This window comes from Vipera ursinii, assembly GCF_947247035.1.
Source record: "Vipera ursinii genome assembly, chromosome: Z".
NCBI classification, from domain to species: domain Eukaryota; kingdom Metazoa; phylum Chordata; class Lepidosauria; order Squamata; family Viperidae; genus Vipera; species Vipera ursinii.
Genome location: NC_139517.1, coordinates 68,044,442 through 68,068,509, shown reverse-complemented (window position 1 = coordinate 68,068,509; position 24,068 = coordinate 68,044,442). Strand labels below are relative to the sequence as shown.

At 37.3% G+C, this 24,068-nt stretch overlaps 1 protein-coding gene across 2 annotated transcripts in view; it reads left to right on the top strand.

The window, feature by feature from the left end:
* Nucleotides 1-11,584: 11,584 nt before the first annotated feature.
* Nucleotides 11,585-24,068, top strand: part of CDK13 (cyclin dependent kinase 13) — a 52,299-nt gene continuing 39,815 nt past the window's right edge. For both annotated transcript variants that reach the window (XM_083378271.1, XM_083378270.1), the window contains exons 1-5: nucleotides 11,585-13,996; nucleotides 18,423-19,031; nucleotides 19,395-19,565; nucleotides 20,339-20,478; nucleotides 22,573-22,743. In XM_083378271.1, the coding sequence (XP_083234397.1) occupies nucleotides 12,759-13,996; nucleotides 18,423-19,031; nucleotides 19,395-19,565; nucleotides 20,339-20,478; nucleotides 22,573-22,743 (2,329 nt within the window). In that variant the 5' untranslated portion in view covers nucleotides 11,585-12,758. The remainder of the gene's footprint in view (nucleotides 13,997-18,422; nucleotides 19,032-19,394; nucleotides 19,566-20,338; nucleotides 20,479-22,572; nucleotides 22,744-24,068) is intronic.

Genomic DNA, 24,068 nt, shown 5'->3' with positions numbered 1-24,068 from the left:
CCTCTTGTAGAACATTAATTATAAAACATTGTTGCAGAATAATGATCATTATTAATTTTTCCATTAATGTGTCTATAAACTGATAGTAAACAAAGATTTTCTAATAGAATTCTGAGTACTTTGCAATAACGTTTTCCCAATTATCTAGTGAAGATACTTAATGAAAGCTTTCCATCTTCAAGAAGGATGCTCTAGAGAAATCTTGAGGGAGACTTGCAAATGAATTCGTATAAAATTGTTCTGAATCTAATAATGAAACAAAAATGTTATTTTAAATGGATGTTTGGGTCTTCTGAGCTATTGTGTACTGAGCTATTAATTTCAGGTTCTAAATCTAATTCAGAAAAAAAATCACTTTTCCTATAAACAAACTATTTTTGCTTATTTACAATGCATAATGAAATTCCAGGAGTGTTCACAGATAGAAGCTTTCAATCTATTGCAATGTATGTAGGTAACATTTGTGCAAAAATGTGCTAATAACATTTCTGATGAATAATGTTAACATAAAGCTGCCTAACTCCCTATTTCAACATTCATGCCTCAAACCTCACCTCTTCAGCCGTTCATCCCTCATAGCCCTTGCCAAAATTGCATCTAAGTAGGGAAAAAAAGCTAGTTAAATATAAGGTATTTTTTTAAAAAAAAAACAACAATCCAGTTTAATTGTATTGCTGTAAACATTTATGGCTAAACAAAATATTCATTTTGCTTGAATTATATTCTTAGCTGAGTCTGGTTATCATAATGCTGATGTTTTCCTCTTTAGCCATGCTATAGTTTTTATTGCCCTGACATTAAAGCTACAAATATTTTTCTCCAATCATATTCTATAGTACAGCATTAATTGCCTGAATGAATGATATAGCTTTATGGTAGATATTGTTTCTATTAGTAACTTATTGGATGTGCCTCACTGATTCTCTCCCCTTATTTTTTTGCCCATTGTTAGGCTAGATAGAATGATAGTTTAAAAGCTATGAAGAGATTCATGAACATGTGGCTGACTGATGAGAACAAGTTTGAAATAGCTATATCAGTCTCCCTTTAATTCTTTGTTAGCAATCCAAAAAATTTACGCAAATAATGATTGTTGCAGTTGTGACTGCCGTCTGTGGACGGCCCGAGTTTGGGCTGATACAAGCAAAATGATTTGGCCCATATTTGGGCTGACAAGGTGTTCAAAATACTCAAGACATATCTCCCCTGTCTCCTCCCTCCCCAATGCAGGGAACACACATACACACACACACACACACACACCACACACGAATCTCTTCATAGCTTTTAAACTATCATTCTATCTAGCCTAACAATATATAAACATTAGCAATTATATAGTCTTCTACAGTTTGTTCAGAGTTATAAGTGTGAGATAATAAAGGTTAACATAAAAATAATTTGGGGCTACAAAGTACCCATCCTTTTGTGGGTGCAGGGAGAGAGCTGTTTTCTGATGGGCTTCTTGACTTGGGAATATTCCACCTAAAGATAATCTAATATTTTTAATGCTAAATTACAGCAATGCATTTGTCCTGACATTTCAAACATTGTTTCTGTAATTTGTAATAATTTAAATTTTGTTGTTTAATATTGTTATTCAAAGTTTGACATGTTCTATTGTACTTGTTGATACCTTGGTAATCAGGATTAAAGCAATTTAGATATTTTTGAAAATGGTAATACTTAACAACTGTATTTTTCAAAGCCAGATTTGTAAATAGATATTTATTTAGTCATTAAGAAAACTAAATCTTGTGCCAGATAAAGGCAAAGAACTTGCACGTTATACAGTAAAGCTGTAATATTGTTTGCTTAGTTTTGACTTAACTTGTTTTATAAACTTAGCCACTGCAGTTTGTGGTTTATTGTGATATATGAACTCTAAAAATATATACTTACACTTTCCTATTATGAAAGTTTATTTATACAACAGTAATAGCAGTAACAATAGTATTATTTGCCAATTGTATAATCTAGGAGTCTTCAGCAATCAATTGCACAGTGTAGGCTTCATGTCAAAAAGATTTTTACAACAAATTATTTGCACCCATGCTGCCACTATAGATTTTAATTACCTATGGCCATTCATTCAGCAACCCTGTGGATATTATGGTGTTGAACAAAGGGATTTAACAACTGAACACAAAATTGTGCTGCTGCAGTAAACTTGCACTCACATGAACAAAATTTGAGTACTTAGTAATCTGCCTACCCTTACAAATGACCATAGGGATCCTGTAGCTGTCCCCACCCATCTATCTTCCCCCTCCCCCATTCTATCCACTGGGCCTTTTGGCCTACCTCCCTATTCTATCTTGGTAAAAGATAAGAGGCATGATGGGGAGTTGTGAGGACCACAGGGTGCCTCAGGAGGGAGGGTTGTCTTCGGCAAAAGCCATTTTAAGAACAACTTAATGACCATAATTCTGGGCTCAACTGTAGTTGTTTATTGAGGAGTATCTATAGCTAATCTTTGTTAAGCAGTTTTTATATTTTCCATTATTTCCTCTGAATTATGAAGGACCTGGCACATGGGCCATCAAAGGGCTACAAGATCTGGGTAGCACAACTCCAGTGGTTCAGGTGATGTAGCTGCAAAAAGATACAGAAAATTATTTTATTTTTGTGGTTATCCAATTATTTGCAGCCTAGATAAGGCAGACCTAAGGTATATGACAAGGCTTGATTTTGGACAAGATTTTGAAGAATTCATAAGCTTGTACAAAATGTATATATTAATTCTCTGACAAAAAGTCCAGATTTAAGTAAGTAGTAGTGTGGAAATAGAGATCACACTCTAATCAGAAACATAGTGAATAGATAGCAGATAAACAAAATGCTTGGTATGAGTAACAAGATTTTTAGCTTGTCTTTTGGGGAGTGTAAATTATGTCTGAAAGAAGGCTGGGCAGCACAGTGCTTTCCTTATCCACCTTATATATTGGCATCCTTCAGTCTCGAGAGACTATGGTATGCTCTGGAAAGAGGTCCTAAAGCAGCATCTAGTGTGGCAGTTAGAATGATATGGGAAATGTTAAATAGAGCAAGATGCCCAGGAGTTGGGAGGGGGACAATGTATGTATCCAGTAACTGCTCATCAACTATTCAATTTTAATGCAAAAGACATTAACAAAAATTTACATTATGTATTTTTTAATCTCGCATCCATTCTTCATTTTTACCATTTGCCTGTTCATATGGTCACTGTTATATGCATATGAATCTAAAAGAACAAGGGATTTTGACCAAACTCTTGATTCTTTATTGTGGGAGAGGTTTTATTTTTTTGCTTTACCCTCCTACATCTTTTATTTCTGACACACTGGTGCAGCAAAAACTATTATGAATTGTTTCTTAATTCCAGTATGCAAGATGTCCCCTTTAGTATGACATCACTTTAAAATTTTGCATATCTAACAGCTCACTGACATCCCCAATTTCATTTGCTAGTTTTGAATTTCTCTTTTAGAAATTTATGCAATCCTGTATGTCTTAGGGAGAGGCCCATTGCACTGGATTGCAACTTGCAGCGCTAACTAGAATAACAACACTGAAAAAGTATAAAAATCCAAGGATTCTATCTTTCTATTTGTTGTAATTTAAGAAATGATTTCTAAACAGGATTTCACTTCTGAAGAATTCTAAAAACATTTGATAACTTGAAAAAAAATGGATGGTTAAAAGTGGTAGAAAGGAAATGTTCAATGAATCATATATAGATAATTGTCAATTTATGATTACAATTGGAACTAGAAATCTGGTCATAAGTTATTGCAATTGTAAATATTCCACATGGACATTTTTTGCTGCAAAACAGCAAAAAAGTTGCAAATTCCCTTTATGGAGCTGCAGGATGCTGCAAAGGGTTGTAAAGGCAAACTGAGTGTCAATCACAAGAAGTGTAGTTATGTGACTAGGGAAGTGGAGAAGACATTCTTTAACAGCCTGAACTGTTTTGTCATAAGGCATTCGTGAGGCCATCAAAACTCTGATCATAAAACAAGTGGACATAAGTTGAGGACTACCCATATATTGGTAGATGTACATTAAGGATGTCTGTCTGTTGGTCCACCCACCCACCCATTCATCCATCCAGATTACATACTTAATTTTGGAACCTATTATTGGGTAGGGTCCAGATAATTACTCCAATAAGATGTTAGCAATAATTCCCTCTCCTTTTATAAGTTATGTACACAAATGGATTCCTATGTTTTGCAGGGGCAACATTTGTACTGTTCAACATTTTACAGTAATATGAGTAATCTTCATATATTAGATTTATGCATTTCTATAAATGAAGTTACATTTTATGATATGCTAATATTGAATATTATAACTAAGATCATATAGTTGCTAATCAAGCAAATGGGTTTACTGAACAAAATTAACTGCCTAGATTTGACAAACACATTTTGCATAAACTAGCTAACTGTTGCTTAAACGGAGCCTAGCTAGATCTCTACATGCAGGTTTCACTGAAATCTGTAATTCTGTGCTCCATTGTAATTGTCTAGATAGATAACTAAACTTAGATATTGGTGAGTGATGACACCTATGCTAACAACCTATAGAACTGGAAGCTGTTCATGTGTAACAAATAAGTTAATAGCTTCATATGGAAAATACAGAAATACATATTAATGAATTTGTTTTTAAAAGTGATTCAAATACAATGGCAAAAATAATATGTTAAAATAAAAAATGTATGTATGCATCTTTTTTCAAATGGAGAAGTGATTCTGTTTTCTCAAAGTAACATAGAGACTTTGCACATCTATAGAATGTATTTTTCACCAACACTGCATGCTTGTTACTAGATGCATATCAGAAACAAAAAATAAACAGCTTAATAAACAGAAAAGACTGAATAGTATTCATGATTAAAATTAAGAATTATGTATGCAACTGTTTTTAAAGCTGAAATAGGGCCTGCTATTATCTTCTGCTTTTATCTTTTTCAACCCATTTTAAAAATCTGAGATGGTAATAGAGTGCTGAGGTGGATTTATGTGTTAATAGCTCATTTCATGTAGTGGATGTTAAATTATAAACAATACTTATTTTTCCATAGTGTGAAAACTGGATGGGTAACCTTGTGTTAAATATTTCTATTCCACCTTTATTATTTTTACAAATAACTTAAAGTGGCAAACATACCGAATACCCCTTTCTCCTCCTATTTTCCACACAACCACCACCGCTGAGGTGGGTTGATCTGAGAGAAAGTGCCTGGCCCAAGGTCACCCAGTTGGCTATCATGGTTAGGATGGAATTTAAACTGTATCCCAGTTTCTAGCCGCTGCCTTAACCATTGACTAGAACAAACTGGCTCTCATACCCTTTCTCAGGCCTGACGAGCTCACAAGGTTCTTATTGTGTGGAAAATTGGGGCATTATATATGCTGCCTTGAATTTTACAAAATATAGGCAGTATAAATGTAATAAACAAGCATTATTAATCATATACTTCTCTTTTTCTTTAGTTCTTAAGATTTGTAATCTGTCTTGGAATTGTAGTTTTGCCATGTTTGGTATTTAATATTTATTTAAAAAAATATTACATTTCATAAAATAAAAATAGTTAAAATACAAAATTACAACAAAAAGGGAAAGATGGGGAGGAGATAGATAGATAGATAACCTTTATTGTCATTTTTTACTGTGGGCACAATGGCACACATTAAAAATGAAATTTAGTTGCTTGTTCTCAGAGTGTACACTTACATAACACACTACTAAACATGCTATATACAACATATGTATAGACCTACACCCTTACATATAAATATTAATCACTGTCCCTCTTGAATACATAACAGAAGGAAAAATTTAAAAAGTGACATTAAAAAAAATCAAAAACTAACATTAAAATTACTTCCAACTCTCTCAATACAAATAGTTATGTAACAAAATAAGCTCGTTTTAATTAAGAAAAGAAAAAATATATAAAAGTATGAAGATATGTACATCAAAAAACAAGAGCAAAAATATATATCACAATATCAATCTAAATAAACCATCTAAACCATAAGTGCATATCAATTCCATTAAAACATATATTATTAAATATTTCTGTAATCAAAATCAATAATACAACATCCTCTACTTTAAATTTAAACAAATTATACAAAAACCTAAGCTAAAAATGTATACCTGTTTAAATCCAATAGTACAGGCATTTCTAAAATTAAAACATTTAATTATCAAATCTAAGATCAAAACTTAGTTTTTTTTAACCAAGCAAGAAGTCCAAAAGTGATTTACAAGTACAAAGAAAAGCAGTTGAGCTTTTATCTTTAATTAAAGTAATTTTGGCATCACATTAACTTCATGATCCATTCCTCACAGGGTTGTTGTGAGGAAAATAGGAGAAGGAAGTTGTGTTGGATATGTTCTCTGCCTTGATTTATTTTTAAAAAAACAAAGATGGGATACAAACAAAACAAACAAATATCCTTTTATTTCCATGCATATAGAGGCCTTGCAGCAGTTATAATATATAAAAACAAAATCCTGTATTTTCTTTCAGTCTGTTTATCCATCAAACCTAAAAGGAAAACTTCTGGTTTCAAACTTTAAGAGTCTTCTGTATTAACAAATATATCTAGCATTAGTTGGTAAGTATTTCTTAGCACTTGTACAAGTTCACCATAGATCAGGGGTCCCCAACCCCCGGGTGGTGGACCGGTACCCGGCTGCAGCATGCCAGAAACTAGTCCGCACAAACAAGGAAAGCCCCATCTGCGGGATGCAGGCAGCACACAAAACCACACACTCTCTGGTCCGCAGAAAAACTTTTCCCCACAGATCTGGTCTCTGATGCCCAAAAGGTTGGATACCTCTGCCAAAGTTGATAAAAAGTATCCTCAATCCATTTATTCATATATTTCCTATTATTCAAGCATAATTATCACATCCATTTTTTGTTCTTTTAACCATACATTCTTTAACATATTCATCTATAAAGGTTCCCCCGCACATGCATGCTAGTCGTTTCCGACTCTAGGGGCCGGTGCTCATCTCCGTTTCAAAGCCGAAGAGCCAGCGCTTGTCCGAGGACGTCTCCGTGGTCATGTGGCCGGCATGACTAGATGCCAAAGGCGCACGGAACACTGTTACCTTCCCACCGGAGTGGTCCCTATTTTTCTACTTGCATTTTTTACGTGCTTTCGAACTGCTAGGTTGGCAGAAGCTGGGACGAGTAACAGGCGCTCACTCTGTTACACAGCACTCGGGATTCGACCCGCCAAACTGCCAACCTTCCGATCGACAAGCTCAGCGTCCTAACCCACTGAACCACTGTGTCCCTTATATTCATCTATATTCATCTTCAATTATGGATTTTATATATTTTAGCAATGTACCATTGTTCAATGTTGGTACATAGATGGATCTCAAAATCAGTTCTTTCATGTGTAAAAGAACTGTCTTTTGAACAGTTAGCACAGGTAAACCGCCCTGAGTCCTTCGGGAAAGGGCAGTATATAAATCCAATTAAATAAATAAATAAATAAAACCATTGATACATAAAATCTTCCTGCTTCAGATTTTCTTTTGTTTTTAAGATAGATTCTCTTTCAACAAATGTTAGTAGCTTGATATAAGTCAAGTAAGTGATTTAATCATCATTTCTCTTCTCTGCTAAGCTTGTAAGCCGCCCTGAGTCTTCAGAGAAGGGCGGGATATAAATGGAATTAAAAAATAAAAAATAAAATAAAAATAAAGAAAGCCTCCTCTGGTGAGAACCATAGAAGAGATTTTGGATTTTTAATCTACAAACTCACAATACGGCATGCCTAAAAAACTAATTATTAAAATATATATTAAACTTTACTTTATCATGCCATAAATACCTGTGCCATCCAAAACTCAAGAGATGACTTCTAGTTCCAATAAATTCTATTTTGAGGGGTCTTGTTGCTCTCTCAGCTTGGTTATTTTTTTAGACATTTCATTGCCTAAATTAGGTAACCTCATCAGTGCTAGTGATAGCACCACTAGCACTGATGAGGTTACCTAATTTGGGTAATGAAAATCTGTAAGAAAACAACCAAGCTCACAGAGCACCAATGACCCCTCATTTCAACCCTGAGCTACAAATATTCTGTTATTGGTAATCTCTTTTTTATCAAGTTATCTTTTGCTGCATCCATACCAAGGAACTTACCTCAGGATATAGTTTTAAATTTGATTTATTTATCATATGGCATATCATAATGGACTAGCAATATATATTAACAATTCACCTAGATAAGTAAAACAAATGAAATATAAATGTTAAAAATGCCAATGTTCAAATACCAATGCTTAGGCTATCTAATCATTGAAGCGTGCCATCATTTTATATTTTTTTCAAAAAATCAGAAATTGGACCAGTGTATGCCCTCAGCTTATAACCGGTCACAATGTAATCTACAGTTTAACGTGGGACTCTGCAGTCACACTGAGGGGAAGATACTATTCCCCATTTATACAGAGATGCGAATCTTATTCAGGATTGTCCACTGCTGAGGGGTGGTTATTTATGTCTTCCTATATCTGGGCATTCAGCAACTCATTTGGCTTTTCATTGGGAATCGATGTTAAAATTGTAGGAAAGACATCGTACAGGTGCCTGTGGCGGTTTCCTGAATTTGAGTCTTCAACCTGATGTGAAAAATCGGCATGCACCAGTAGGAGTGAGTTGTTCATAATTTTTCTGTGTTCTCTCACTAGTGCACCCTGCCTTCATAAAGCTGGTGGTGCTACCAGGTTTCCCTGAAAGTAAACTCTACTCAAAAAGCTCCAGCTGATTTTCTGGGGGGTGGACCTAGCATGGAGCGGGGCGAGTCCGACCCAGGTCTTTCGTGCAGCTGCCAGAGTGCCCCCACCACCGGCAGAACCGACTGCTGCCAGCCCCTCTCCATCCCACCACCTGCTTGCTTGTGGCCACAACGAACCAAACCCTCAGCGAGTCCGGCCTCTGCCCACCCTGTCTGCTGGCCCTGCAGCTGCTGGGACATTTCTTGGCTGCATCAGGTCCCATGCAGCCACCAAGTGGCTGCCCGTGCTGCTGGCCTCGCGGGGCTCTTTGCTCTCCTGGCTATAGTGCTCTGGGCTGCTCCTGTCTGGCACAGGGCGAGTTGGCCCAGATCTTCCGTGTGACTGCTGGAGCAAAAAAAAAAAAAGTTCAATCAGACTTTCTAACTTCTTGAGATCTCACGAGGAGTTAGAAAGTCTGACTGAACTTTTCTTTTTTGTCCCACAAACATGTGGCGAAGGTGAGAAGCGAACGGAGAAACACAATACAGCTGAAAGGCAGGTTATTAAAAAATAGCTTGGGGAGGCAAGGGCATCTGGGCGGATGTATGTGGCAACCTTACCCTGCGTGGCTTTGGCAGGTGTCCAGCAAGCAGAGGGAAGCAACTCCACACATACCCCGCCACCTGCTTCACCTCTTTATTTCATAGTGAAATAAAGCTGATCTGGTGGGAGCAGCCAGTAGAGCCCAAAAGCACCCAGCTGGTATGAGAGGTGCAGTGCCCGCCAAGGCCCGAAGAGTGCCAGGTTCAGCCCTTAGTCTGGCACCTGCAGCACCAAGTAGGCAGGCAGGCTGGTGGCCCTCATCAGCCCAAAGGCAGAGGCATGGGTGGCACAGTCTTACCAGCGGCCGCTAGCAAAGGGCCCTGGCAGGCCGGCAGTGTGTGTGTGTGCTCTGGCAATTGCACAGAAGATCTGGGCCGACTCGCCCAGTGCCAGGCTTTCTGCCACTGCCTATCACGACCACACCGTAATGTACCTGGTCTGCCACCATACTCTTGCTGAGTTGCTTCTCCACCGCATGCATAGGCCCTGCTCAATCCTTGCGTGCTTGCAGCCTACTAGTGCGAGTATCAGCAAGAAGCCCTCCCCGAAAATAAAACTTTCTCCTTATTTCATAGCCAAAAGAAAGTAAGACAGGGTCTTACTTTCGGGGAAACATGGTATATGGCTGAGAACAGGAAGTCAGGAAATTGGAGTGATTTTAATACATCTCCATATAATTCTGATAGTGTCATTTGCTTGGCGTCTAACTTACTAGTATGACAGCTGTTTAAGCCATACAGGGGAATAGATTAACCTTAGTGCTGATGAATTGAGAGTGGGAGCTGTAGCTCCCTATTTAATTCCACAAAATTTTTGGAGTAGTTGTTCCTAGTATTGATTTTTGATGCCATGTGTTAGAGAGAGAGAGACAGAGAGATTATCCTTATAGATAATCCCAAAAAAGTTTAATTCCAATAGCTTAGCCTACATAGAAAATTATTGAGTCTATCACTTTTACTTCTGTAACTGGTTTGATACAGCAACCAAACAGGCAAGGTACAGACTTCAACTTATAACTAGATTGCAGAAAAAAACAATTGCAACCAGCCTGCTTTTCATTGATGACACACTGGGTCAGCGCTGAGAAAATATCTATTGATCCCTCACATCCTGGACATATAAACTGTTTCAACTCCTTACCTCAGGACGCTGCTGCAGAGCATTGCATACCAAAAGAACTAGACACAGATAGTTGCTGACTCAAGAATTCTGGGAGCGAGACGAGAGCAAGAGCAAGACCAGCGGAAAGTTATGGAATCTTCAAAGTGTGCTTACAATGAAGATGTAGGAGGAGAGCGGTCTAAAGAAGTTTTGGGGGTCATGACAGAGGTGCTCCAAAAGTTTTGGGGCGTTAAGATTGCTGATTAAATTTTTAGATTAGAATGTCAATGGAGTAAAATTATTATAGAGGAGAAAGAAAGTTTTTTCTTTTTTTTAATATTTTATACAATTTAAGATTGATGTTATTTGCTTGCTAGAAAAGTATATTAGGGTTATGGACTTAAAGTATGTGTTGAACTAAGAGTGGGTATGTAAACTCCTAATTAACAACAAGTTGTCTTAGAGATTGCCTAATTTTTTTTATATATACTCTTTTTATTTGAACTTTTATTTGAACTTAAGGATGATTTGGAACTGTGAGACATTTGGCGTGATATATGCAAGAACTATTTTTGACTATAGTTTAGTTTGGTTGGAGATTATTAAGATTAATAGAGATAAGCGCTTTTGGTGCGTAACTGAGAATTTGTTTGGAAATTAGAGAAAGGTGGGAGAATGCAAATAGCAGGTGAAAGTTTTTTTTTCTTTTCTCAATTTATTTTGAGTAAAGATCTTTTTGTTTTCCTCTTTTTCTTTTCTACTTTATTTGTAATATTAATATTGTTTGTACTCATTTTATATGAGCTAGAGAGAGATAGAATTTATAGTTTATTGTTGATAATATAGGGGTGTTTATGTTTGTTTTTTGATTTTATTCCCTGTATTTAGCTCTGGGAAGTCGGGGGGGGGGGAGTGGGGGAGAGGGATAGGGGTGGGGGAGGGGGGGATTAAAGTCAAAATGTATTGTAAAACTTTTTAAATAAAAAAAAAAGAATTCTGGGAGTTGAAGTCCATGAGTCATAAAAGAGCCGAGGTTGCCTACCCCTGTCCTAGACTGAGAACGAGCCAGTTTTTATGCCTAAACCAGGACTACCGCTCACTATTTCCTGGAGGTTACAATCAACTGGTTTATAGCCTGAAGTCTTAAACAAACTGTCTCTCCCTCCCAAATTCCATAGATCCGTACGCTAATTTTTACTATTCCCATTAAAATAGTAGCTTTCTGGAGAACAAGGTCATCTAAGGTGCTACTTAATGCAGCAAAGAAATAATAAAATAAAAATAGCACTAACAAGTCATTCCCATTCAGTTTCCTTTAACTATCAAACTTTATAAAAAGAAATGACTTCATTTCAGTGCTTTTCTTGTAAAAGAAAAAGGTGCCGGAACTCACACGTCATACAACCCTCCTTGCCTACCCTTCAAGGTTCCGTCCAAAAAAGGTGCCGGAACTCCGTTCTGAGCGTTCTATGACAAAAAAGCCCTGCTTCATTTGATATGAATGGCTCAATCCATATAATACCGCCTCTCTTCTCCGCACATGAAATATTGAACTATCAATGCAAACCGGAACACTCGCGAGATTACCACCTAGGATTGTAGTATCTCTCATCTAGAGAAACAAGGACCGTTCGGGAAGTTGCCTGTCGAATGTTCCGGTATAGAGGGGAGAAAGACGTGTGAGAGAAAGTCTCGCGAGTTCTTGTTGATTGCGTTTGGAAAAGGAACAAACCGAACTCTCCAGCTTAGAGATAGGCTCATTGCTTCTTACTTCAGCGCAGTGGCGCACGCGCAGTTGTACTGGCTGCGCCGGCCGTCTCCCTTCTGTCTCTTTCTGTGTGCGCGCCAGTGGGAGAGAAGCGAACGCAGAGGACGACGGAGACTATTTAGCAATTGCTCCTTCTCATCCCTTATTCGTTCTCCTGGATACGGAGCGAACCAACGAGCCGGGGAAAGCAGAAGGAGCGGTGGGACACGAAGCGTTCGGCACGGCCTTGAGGGACCGTTTGGGCATAAGCACCGAGAGGGAGGCGCGCAGGCCTAACTCGGGGCCCAGCCGGGAAATGGGGCCGGTTTGTGTCAGGCGAAGAGGCAGCCACCATCTCTGGTATTAAGAGCTCGTGGAAGCTACAGCTGACGGTCCCAGCCTAAGGAACTGTCTGTCCTTCTATGTGAGGAGACAGAGGACGGCAGGAGAGACTCGTCCTACGGACCGAACCTGGCAAAGGGCCCCAATGGCGATTGCTTCTTTCTCCTCCACCTCTTGGGCGCCTTGACGGATTCTTGTTTGCCAGAGAGAGATCCCGATGCCGAGTACCTCAGAGGCGGCGACGTCCGGAGGCGGGAGCGGTATCCGGGCCTGGGCTGGCGGCTCCGAATCGCCAGCGGCAGAAAAAAAGCGTTTGCATCACCGGAGGCGGAAGCGCTACGCTTCGGCGCAGCAGCCGCCCCCATTGCCTCCGTCACCTGTGGCGGGCCCTCCGGCACCTTCGCTGCTGTTCCCGCTGCTGCAGCCCTCGCTCCTGCAGCCGCCGCTGCCGCCGCAGTCTCTGCTGTTCCTGGCGGCCACTGGCGGCGCCGCCTCCTCCTGCTGTGGGGAAGGGGGGGAGCGGAAGCGACCGCGAGGCAAGCGGCGATCGGGGAGTCGGGCCAAACGGCGGCGCGGCAGATCAGGGGGTGCAGGTGGAGGTAACTCAGGGGCGGCCCTCGCAGCCTCGGAGCGGCGCGGGACTGGGGCGGGCTTGGGGCCACTAGTGGAGGGGGCGGCCGAAGAATACGACGACGTAAGCTCCCAGTCCGAGGGACCGGTGGGAGGCGGGACGGCTGGGGTAGGGAGCGGCGGCGGGAGTCCGGCGTCCTCCGGTGGCGGCGGGGGCAACCAACAACGCTCAAGCCGCGGTGAGGCGGATCGGAGCATCCGGCGGCCGCGCAGGGAACACCGCAGCAGCAGTGGGCGTCGCTCTCGGGAGCGGCACCGGGAACACCACAGGCGGGGGGTGGACAAGGACAAGGCGTCGCTACAGCAGGAGGGGGTGGCCCCGGCTGCCAGGGGGGGAGCCGAGGCCTCCTCTTCTTCATCCAAGTCTCGCAGCCGCCACAATCACAGCGGTGGCCAGGACCGGGATGGCTCCCGGGGCGGCGGCGGTGGCGGCAGCGACGGCCGCAGGAAGGGCTCAGCTGCGTCGCCTAGTAGCAGTCGGAAAGACCGGGAAACTAAAAGCCACCGGAACCGGACGAAAGCAGGCAAAGAGCCTCCCTCAGCTTACAAGGAACCGCCTAAAGCCTACCGGGAGGATAAGACAGAACCCAGGGCCTACAGGCGGCAACGATCGTCCTCTAGTCCTTATCGAGATGACAGCCCAACTAGCCACAGAGCTTCACAAGGCCAACGGAACCGCAAGTCCCCCAGTCCCCGGTCTTCTCTTAGCCCTTATTGGCGTCGGTCACCCAGCTACAGCCGGCACAGTTCTTTCGAGTGTGGTGGGGATGTGTCACCGAGTCCTTACAGACGTCGCTCGCGCAGCCCTTATAGTCCAGCCATCAGGTAATCATAAGGTTGAAGTTTCTTTAAAAACGCATTATTTCAGGCTATACTCTCAAAATAGAATAGTCCGATAATAATGTGTGTGTTCCAGCTGGTTAATCAAATATAAGAGAGTGAAATGGGGTGAGATGGAACATAAAATAATGCATTTTTGAAAATTGGGCAACTTCTGAAACAAAAATTCTGAGTCAACCTATTTTACACATATGAACCATTGATCACAATGACATTAGAAATGGGCATTTTTAAAATAAGTTGTTCTTGCATTAGCTATTGCAGCTAGAAATGAATAGTTATCTTGGAATTAGGCTGTGTTTGAGGAAATACAGCCTTTACAGTGATGTTCTGGTATTTAAAAAATCTTTGCAATTAAATCTCTTCCCAGTTATTGGCTAATACTATAAATTTGAATATTGGAGTATAATTTTCAGATTAAATTGTGAGTTTTGAATAATCAAGCTCTAGAGCAAAATCAATATTTGAGGAATATGTACACTTAATCAGTTGATTTTACTTGAAAATACAGATTTGAGAATTGTTTCCTAACTACATTTGAGTTTGCATATGTATATGGACAAATACTCAAAAGTAAACGTTGGGCTCAATAGGATTTCTAGAAAAAAGTATGTATTTCCTAACTGTATTCAACTCTGCACATTAGCTTTCAACAAATAAACACATGATGGAACACTCTATCACTAGATAAACAGAATTATTGAAAATAAGTAAGCTGGTATCCAGCAGTTTAGCTCTAAAAAGAGCTACAAGGTAAAATAAAAAAATAATTGATTACAAGGAGAATTAGATCTCTATTTCTCAAAGATAATATAGGTTTCTCCATAAATATCTTACAAAATTGTAAGGGCTACAATATAAATAATATAAAATGAAATAAATTATTATAACATAATATAAAATTAAATAGTAATTAAAATATAATGAATAAAAACCCACAGAAGCTTTGTAAAATTATGCTCAATTAGTTAAGTAACCTGGGAAAATAAAAAAGGAAGTGGCTTATTTGAATAAAATAAAAAGTAGCAGCAGTTAAATATTTTAAATGCAATTTTAGTTGAAAAGTGATTTTCATTTGTTGGTAATTTATCTTGTTGAGATCCAGGTGCATAGACACAGGCCTTATAAAATGAGGTTAGTATATGTAATTTTCATTTGGAGGATTGTTTCTTCACGTGTTTTTGTTGTATGCTATAAGTAGTTTTACTTCAAATGTTAGCAGCACTTTGAATTATGTTTGGATAAAACTAGGAGCCAGGGAAACTTAGATGATTAAAGTAATAACATTTTGGTTTTTAAGGGTCATATTGGGGTCATTGAACCTTAATGTTATTACAGGATATGGGTTTTTTTCTTTTATTCAATTGTATTTGATTCTTAGAGACTACATGGACCAATCCTTGCTGTTTTCTTGGCAAGGATTTTCAGTAGTGATTTGCTTTCATCTTAGGACTGAGAGAAACTAACTAGCCTAAAATCACTGGTTTTGTGCCTAAGGTGGGACATAATGGTGTCTTTTTCAGAAACCTTAACCACTACTCCAAGCTGATTTGACAGGATAGATAATTATGACTAAAATTTCCTTGTTCAAAAGCGTCTCAGTTTTTGAATTTGATGAAGGGTATTCTGCAGATATTCTTGAGCATCCAGTGAGAAATCTGAATACAAAGTACTTGTTTTGATGAAATATTATGATAGTCTCTAATTTACTTGAATCTGTTAATGATTCTGAAAATAATTCAGATAGGATTACTTTTAACAAAAAAATTTCTTAAATAAACTGGATTTGATTTAAATTGCTAGTCAGAAAGATTTTAGAATTTCTCCTTTTGACGTATAACACTTTGGTATTTAAAATCTGAACTGATATTTTTCAGTACTTTGATATTGTTATTTTGTGAGAGTATAGAAAGTTGAGGTAGTTCTCACTTTATGACCACAGTTGATCCCAAAACTTCTGTTGCTAACCAAGACAGTTAAGGGAGTTTTGCCCAATTTACCACCTTTCTTGCATAGTTAAGTGAATCAGTGTAATTGTTAGTAACGTGGTTACTAACGTGGTTGAAGACAACCTTGTCAAGAAGGTTGCAAAAGTTGATTACGTTACCCTAATACAGTGCAACTGTCATAAATACATGCCAGCTGCCAAGCATCCAAATTTTGATCACGCAACCATATATATGCTGCAACAGTTGTTAGTGTGAAAAACAGTCATAAATAACTTTTTTCAGTACTGTTGTAACTTCGAATGGTCAGTAGATGAATGTTTGTAAGTTGAGGAGTACCTGGTCTCTTTTGTTCCAGATTAATTTTTAAAATATTATATAACTATATTGATATATCATATTACAATTATATAAATATTAGTAATCATCAACAGTTCAATTAACTCAGTGAACATTTGGAAACATTTTTCTATGTCGAGAGTAATTATCCCAAACAAATAATAAAATAGTTCATTAATAGAAAATATGCATTTGATTTTTGTTTCTTAAAAATAAGCAATTTCAGCCAGGTTAGTACTAGTAACTTATATGTTGTTATAGTTAATGAATACTTTGTATCTTTTTTCAGTATCCTGTGGGAGAGCCAACTTTTCTGCTTTTTTACTTCTTAAATTGCTTTTCAGTTATGAATCAATTAAAAAAAATATCTTCTCAATCAGTAAAAGAAACAATTGTGGTTAATAGTTGAATTAGTACTCAAAAGATTTTCAGTTTAAATTAGTGCCTTCTACCAATATGATACAGTTGATATACCATTAGCAAATATATGTTTAATAGTCTCACTCTTTGTGCTGCAGTTGATCATAATTAGTATTATAGAACAATGTAATGGCCATTTATTGTAAAGCCCTCTTTAACAATCCAGCAATAATCCTGATGCTGAATGTTGACAAGGAAATAAGGTGGTTCAGGTTACTATGCATTTTTATAGTTGAATTGTCTTTGTTTATATCTCTTCAATTTTAAATTCAGCTTCTCCCAAACCTCAACAGAAAGAAAATGATTGCTTCTTTGAACTTTTTTGAAAACCGTAGAAAAGATGTTGTGATAACTATCAAATATCCATATTTTATTTTTTTGGACCAGTATTGAGAATCTTGTCATTCTGACATTTTCCATGATGATCCATTTTTCCTTTTAAAAGTGATTTGAAAAGATCTTTGATAATATTTACACTTTATAAACATTATTACCCAAATCATCAAAATCCAAATCATATCTATTCTTGAAAAATCTATGTTTTTCATAAAATAAATATATTCTTTTCAGCAACCGTTTTATATCTCTGGCAAACAAAATGCTCCAAGTAATCTATTAAATTAAAAAAGGGTTAATTTACCCTCTGTATCTTTAATATTTTTAAAGGTTCTTTTTGTGGAGAAACTATTCGATTCTAATCCCCCAATTTTTATATGTAAAATCCAATAATTTAGCCATGACCTTTATCAAATGCTGTTTTAGCTTCATTTGGGACATAAGTTTCCCGTATCAAAAATTTAATCTACCTGTTTACCATGACATATGTGCCATAATCAACAGTCAGTATAAGTTTTGGATATAGCTGCAGATTTATATACAAAACAATTTTTTTTCAATTCTGCTGAAATAGATTCAGATTTTTTGACTTATATATTTTATATTTTTTCCCAAATAAGTGTTTCTTGTTAAACAAATTACATCTTGTTTTAAATTTTTAATGTTTTTTTTTCAATTTTGAGATTTTCCCATTTATTTTCTACACTGAACATTTATAATTCATGCCAAGATTTTAGAAAAGTAAATGCCTATAAATCTAACTTGAAACCCTCTTTATGTCTTATGTCTACTATTACGTTTGCCTGGTCATTTTTGCAGTTGTCACTCTCATTTGTATTTCCTCCAGTTATATAAAGTTTTTCAAAAGATTTCTTGCTTTCTGCACAGAGGTCAAACTTAATCTCTATTGTTTAAAAGTAAAAATCACCCCTTCTAACCTATCCCATCTAAATCAAACTTTCTTCTGTTTAACTTTCTCTACTCACCCCCCCCAACTCTTGTTCTTCTGTTTAGTGTTGTAATTGGATATCAAAATGAAGATTTAATTTTAAACCTTAAATCTTTCACTAACAAATCATTTCAAAGCTTATTTCAATTTTTTTGGTTGAAATCTTAGCTTTGGATGATATTCTGAATCAGTAAGTATTCCGATTTATACAGTCAAAATTTGCTTGAAGTATTCTGAAATATAAACACACATTAAAAATTTGTTAGGTAACATAGCGACCTCTTGCTGTTATTAAAGCTTTTTGATTAAAAAAAAGCCACTTAACCAGTAAAAATATTAATGGAATGGCTGTAAAAGGTGTTCATTGTAATTTAGCACTATAACAATATTTACTCACTAAAACTTGTATTTTTGTAAGCAGAAAATCAGCAAAATCCAGAAGCAGAAGTCCTTACTCATCAAGACATTCAAGATCTCGTAGTAGACACAGATTGTCAAGATCCAGAAGTCGGCAGTCCAGTATTTCTCCAAGTACTCTGACTCTAAAAAGCAGCCTGGGGGCTGAGCTGAACAAGAACAAAAAAGCCAGGGCAGCAGAGGCAGCTAAAGCCAATGCAAAAGTTTCAAACACCTCTACACCTACTAAGGGAATTGACATAGGAATTGCTGTACAACAAGTGAACAATGTAAAGGAAGTAAAAAAGATAAAAATAGAAAATATATCTTCCTCTTTAAATAGTTCATCTTTGAAAAATGATAAAACAAAAACAAAAGTTTCTATTCAGGAAACTAAAGTGAAAAACAATGTGACTGTAGAGAAAGTGGCTAAACAGAAAGTTTTAGAAGCAAAAGAAAATAAATCAACCCTTGTGAAACCAACAACACAATCTGTTGCAGTAAAAGAGAAGAATAAACCTCATATCCTAACTGCAGCATCTAAGGAGAAAGACTGTAGTGTTGCGCCAATCACTTCCACTCTGCCACCCCTGCCTCTCCCTCCCATGCTGCCTGAAGATAAAGATACAGATTGGTGAGTTGTGAAATATAATTTTTAAAGATCAATGTCAACCTGCAAATGCCAGATGGGTTTAATGAAATTAAATACTTTTTGTTATGCTAACATTAACTTCTAATCTTGTGTATGCTTAAAACAGCGTTTGTAGCCAAAACCTTTACCAATCCATTTTGATGGCTACTTAGTAATGTATACAAAGTACATGGATTAGTACTGATGTTCACTGTCTCTTGTATTTTATCAAAAGTCTAGGTTTAACCTTTCCCCTTATGTTTACATGAGTATGATTTTGGAAAAATGTATTAGAACCTGATACTTTGTTTTAGTTAGAAATTTGTCATTTATGCTGACAAAAAACATATTTTTATTTTGCTATAGTTTGCAAGGTAGCATTTCAGTAAAAGCAGTGAAAAAAGAAGTGGAGAAGAAATTACGCCATTTGCTTGCAGACTTGCCATTGCCACCTGAGTTACCTGGAGGAGATGATATATCCCAAAGCCCAGAAGAGAAAAGGATACTAGTGCAATCACATCATAAAAAGAGACCGAAGTATGTGTATTTATTTTTAATATATAGATCATAATAAATATAAAGTTCAAAAATCACTTTAAAATTCTTGTTTCAAGGAAATTGATAACTGATTCATTATAGAATTGTGTTAAGATTGCTTTTTGTATTTTGTGCACGAACAAGTTAGAAGAATTAGATTTTAAATTATCAGTATACTTGTATGTTCTTTAACAGATACATTCTCTGTACTCTCATTTTTGTCTTGCATCCAGAATTATAGTATTTGGGCAGAAATATACCAATCCATAGATAAATCATTATGTATTGTTTTAAATGCTAAAATAAGATTATGTCTTTGTTGTTCTCTCATTTATATGTTAATTTAAGAGTAATTTAAGAATAATATTTGAATTTAAAAAAACTTGGTATATTTAAATGTTTCTGGTTAGTATTCCAGATCATTCCTATTTTACCTGTAAAAAAATCTGCTCTATTTTATTTGAACCGTAGAAATAGGCAATCTTCACAGTATACTATAATCTGCTTTTGAATAATACATCCATGGAGGGGGGGAGGATTTAAGGGAAACATGAAACCAGAGCAGCCAATTATGGTGAAAATTGTTGCATAAGATTTGTAGTATAGCACTGCAAGGAGGATATAAAATGCTAATTCACTGTATGAGTGACTGATATTTTAAAAAATAATTTAATATGTAATGAAATATTTACCAAGAGAAATGTACCGAGAAGTAACATTTTTAGACAAAAATATATTCTTGTGGAACAAAATTTTATTAATTGTTTGGTTAGGATATGTGGACCACGTCATGGTGAAACAAAGCAGAAAGAAATTGACTGGGGGAAACGTTGTGTAGATAAGTTTGATATCATTGGCATTATTGGAGAAGGCACCTATGGGCAAGTTTACAAAGCCAGAGATAAAGATACAGGTAAGTTTTAAATTATGATTCACAACAAAAATGCTGGTGTTATAAGTAATTGTTGCAGTCTCTACTAGTACATGGTCAGAATGCATACAAGTAGACTTATGATCATATTTGAACCCAAAATTTCTGTTGCTAAGTGAGACAGTTGTTAAGTGAATTTTATCTCATTTTATGACCTTTCTTGCCACGGTTGTTAAATGAATCACTGCAGTTAAATTAATAACATCGTTATTGAATCTTAACACCCCATTGACTTTCCTTGTCAGATGGCTGAAAAGCCATCATAAATATGAAGTCAGTTTGCAAGCATCTGAATTTTGATCATGTGACTTTGGGGATGCTGTAACACTTATAAATGTATAAAACAGTCATAGGTCATTTTATTCAGTGCCGTTGTCACTGAATTGTAAGTCAAGGACTATTTGTACTTAATTCTTTAACATAGGTATTTGGAAAACTTGTATTGGTGATTTTATGGTTTCTTCATTTGTTCCATTTTCTGTTGGGAAGGGAAATTCATATATATGTAGTAGGAGATATTAAGATGAGCATTTGTGCTATCAAAAACTGGAGACAATTGGTTTGGCAATGCATGTACCTCATAAAAATGAATATATTCTGGAATTATGGTTCAGGGTATATCTGGAGACATGAAAGAAGACATGAAAACTGATTTAAGATGTATTAATTCCACTTAGTTAATTCTATTCAGTGGTGACTCCTGGCATTTTTCTGGACTACAGGTAGTGCTTAAAGCCATTTGTTTAGTGACTGGGTGCTTGGCAACTGGCATGTATTTATGACAGTTGCTCTGTCCTGTGGTCATGTGATCACCACTTGCAAGCTTTTTTGCTGGCTTCCAACAAGCAAAATCATTGGGGAAAGCCAGATTCCTTTAATGACTGCATCATTCACTTAATAACTGCAGTGATTTGCTTAACAACTGTGGCAAAAATGTACATAAGACATAACTCACCTCACAACTGCTTTCTTAGCACTGGAAATTTGGAACTCAGTTGTCATAAATTGAAAATTACCTGTAGTTTCGGCAGCTTACTTGGCAAAATTTTGGAAGGGGCTTGGCATTGTCTTTCCTCGGGCAGAGAAAAAATGACTTGCCTAAGATCATCAGGTGTGTCATTATGTTTAAGGTAGACTCTAACTCATAGCCTTTTGATTCCTAGCCATTTGACTTAATTATTGTACCAAGCTGGCTGTCCAGACTTTTAAAGTTAAGTCAATCTTGATTAATTGATAGAATACTTGATTTGCTGAATCAAATTGAGCTTGGTCGCCTGCATTTTCTGTATTGCATGAGAAAAGTACATTTCCCTTCCCCTGTCCTTACCATTTTCTACAGAAGGATGATCAAGAGTATTGTGTCACATTGCATTACTGCCTGGTTTGGAAGCATTACTGCTTCAGATGGGAAGGCAGTGCAGAAAATGGTGAGGATGGCAGAAAAGATTATTGTCAGTTCACTCCCTTCTCTCCAGGACATAGCATATAAGCATTTCTTGAGCAGGGTCCACATTCTTTGGGATGCTACACATCTTCTTCATGACCTGTTTTCCTTGTTATCTTCTGGGAAGAGGCTTCATGGTATCTGAACCACAACATCCAGATTCAGTCACAATTTTTTCCCATACAGTATCAACCTTGTGAATTCTCAAACTTCCCCTTTCCGCTGTGTATTCAAGATGGATAGTGATTAATATTTATATGTATTTATATGTAAGGGTGTAGGTATATACATATGTATGTATACGACATGCTTATATGTCTTTTATATATGTGTACACTTGAGAACAGGCAGCAGAATTTAATTTTTAATGGGTGCCATAGTAAAATGGGTGCCCACAGTAAAAAATGACAATAAAGATTATATTATTTTATAAAATGAAAGGCCTTGGTGAACTTCACATTTTGATAAATATAGATCTTGTAGAGATTTTTAATTCAAAATACTGTAGTTTATTAGTTAGCGACAAAGTGGTTTTTTCTATTTCTATATTCTATATATTTATAATATGAAATTTTATGTATATGTCAGTATTTTAGTTTTTGCTAATAATAGTTTGACTAATATTTTCCTAGGGGAAATGGTGGCATTAAAGAAAGTACGGTTGGATAATGAAAAAGAAGGTTTTCCCATTACAGCTATTAGGGAAATAAAGATTCTTCGACAACTAAATCATCCAAGTATAATCAACATGAAAGAAATAGTGACAGATAAGGAAGATGCTTTAGATTTCAAGAAAGATAAAGGTATGTTCATAAGCATTATTTTGTCAGTACATAATTGTAGAGTAATTTATAATTGTTTCTGGAAAAAGATAGCTGATTTTAAAACACAGCATGTTTTGAATTGTATTGTTTTAATTCTTATATATAAAAGTAATATGTTAAATGCATTTAACCATTTCCTGCATTAATTCTATTTGCACCATGCTAGTACATGGAAGACCATGAGTTGTGTTTCAGGCTGCCTAGGTAACGTCGGTCAGTCACTCTCTTTCAACCCACCTTACAAGGTTGTTGTTGACGGGAAATAGGAAGATAAAGGAGTATTAGCTATGTTTACTGCCTTGAGTTACTTATAAAAATGGGGATAAAATAGATAAATCTCTCTAGTTTCTTTCCTTTTTGTTGGCCCTATTTGTTATACATTTTATATGAAGTTCTTGACTTATGAGGAGTTGCATAGCTCCCTTTCAAAGTTATGATACATACCCCCCATCTCTGAAAGCTACTTATGACAAAGCTTCGAAGTTATAGCCACTGCAGTGCCCTTGGGTACATTCACCTTTACCACCAACTGTAGGGATGCTGTAGCAGCCCTTCCACTTGTCTCTCCCCCCCCCCCCGTCCTGCCCTGCTGGGTCCCCAGAAACCTTGAGTCTGCCCCACTGGGTGCCCCACCTCCTGTCATGGATAATTGATTTACCTTTCAAAGATCTCCAGAGTTTGTTTTAGGAAAGACAGGTAGGCATTCTTCCCCTCAGCTTTCCTGGACCTTATGGCTATATCCTGGAAACAACTACTATTTTTGGAGTGGTTGCAAGGAAATGTGGCTGCTCTAAAACATTGCAACTGCTTCCAGAATGAAACCATGCAACCTAGGAACAGACCAAACTGCTCTGTTTCTTCAGAACATCTCTGGACATTTTTGAAGCATTCCAGAGATCATGTTAGAAAAACAGAGTAAGCTGTGAACAGAGTGATCATCTTTGCTTTCCTGATGTGAGCTCTGGAGCTCTCCAAAACACTCTGGAGACACATTAGGAAAGCAGAGGTGACTGCAAATAGGGGGTAGGGCAGAAGGAATGGGGCCTGGGGATGGGAAGGAATACCAAGGTCTGTGGAGATCCAGTGGTGGTGCTCGGGAATGGGGCAAAAATCAGGCCTAAGGCTTGTGAGGTCCCTGAATGACAGGAAGTGGAGCACAAGTTGCCTTGGGTTTGGGGGTGTGCCTTGGGAGGCCTGGGACAGGTGGGCCTGGGCTTGTGCTGGGACTTCCAGGGGTTTCCTTATCCCTGAAGCACCCCATATTCAGCTTAATGATCTGTGCAGTTGCTTAATTACTATATCAG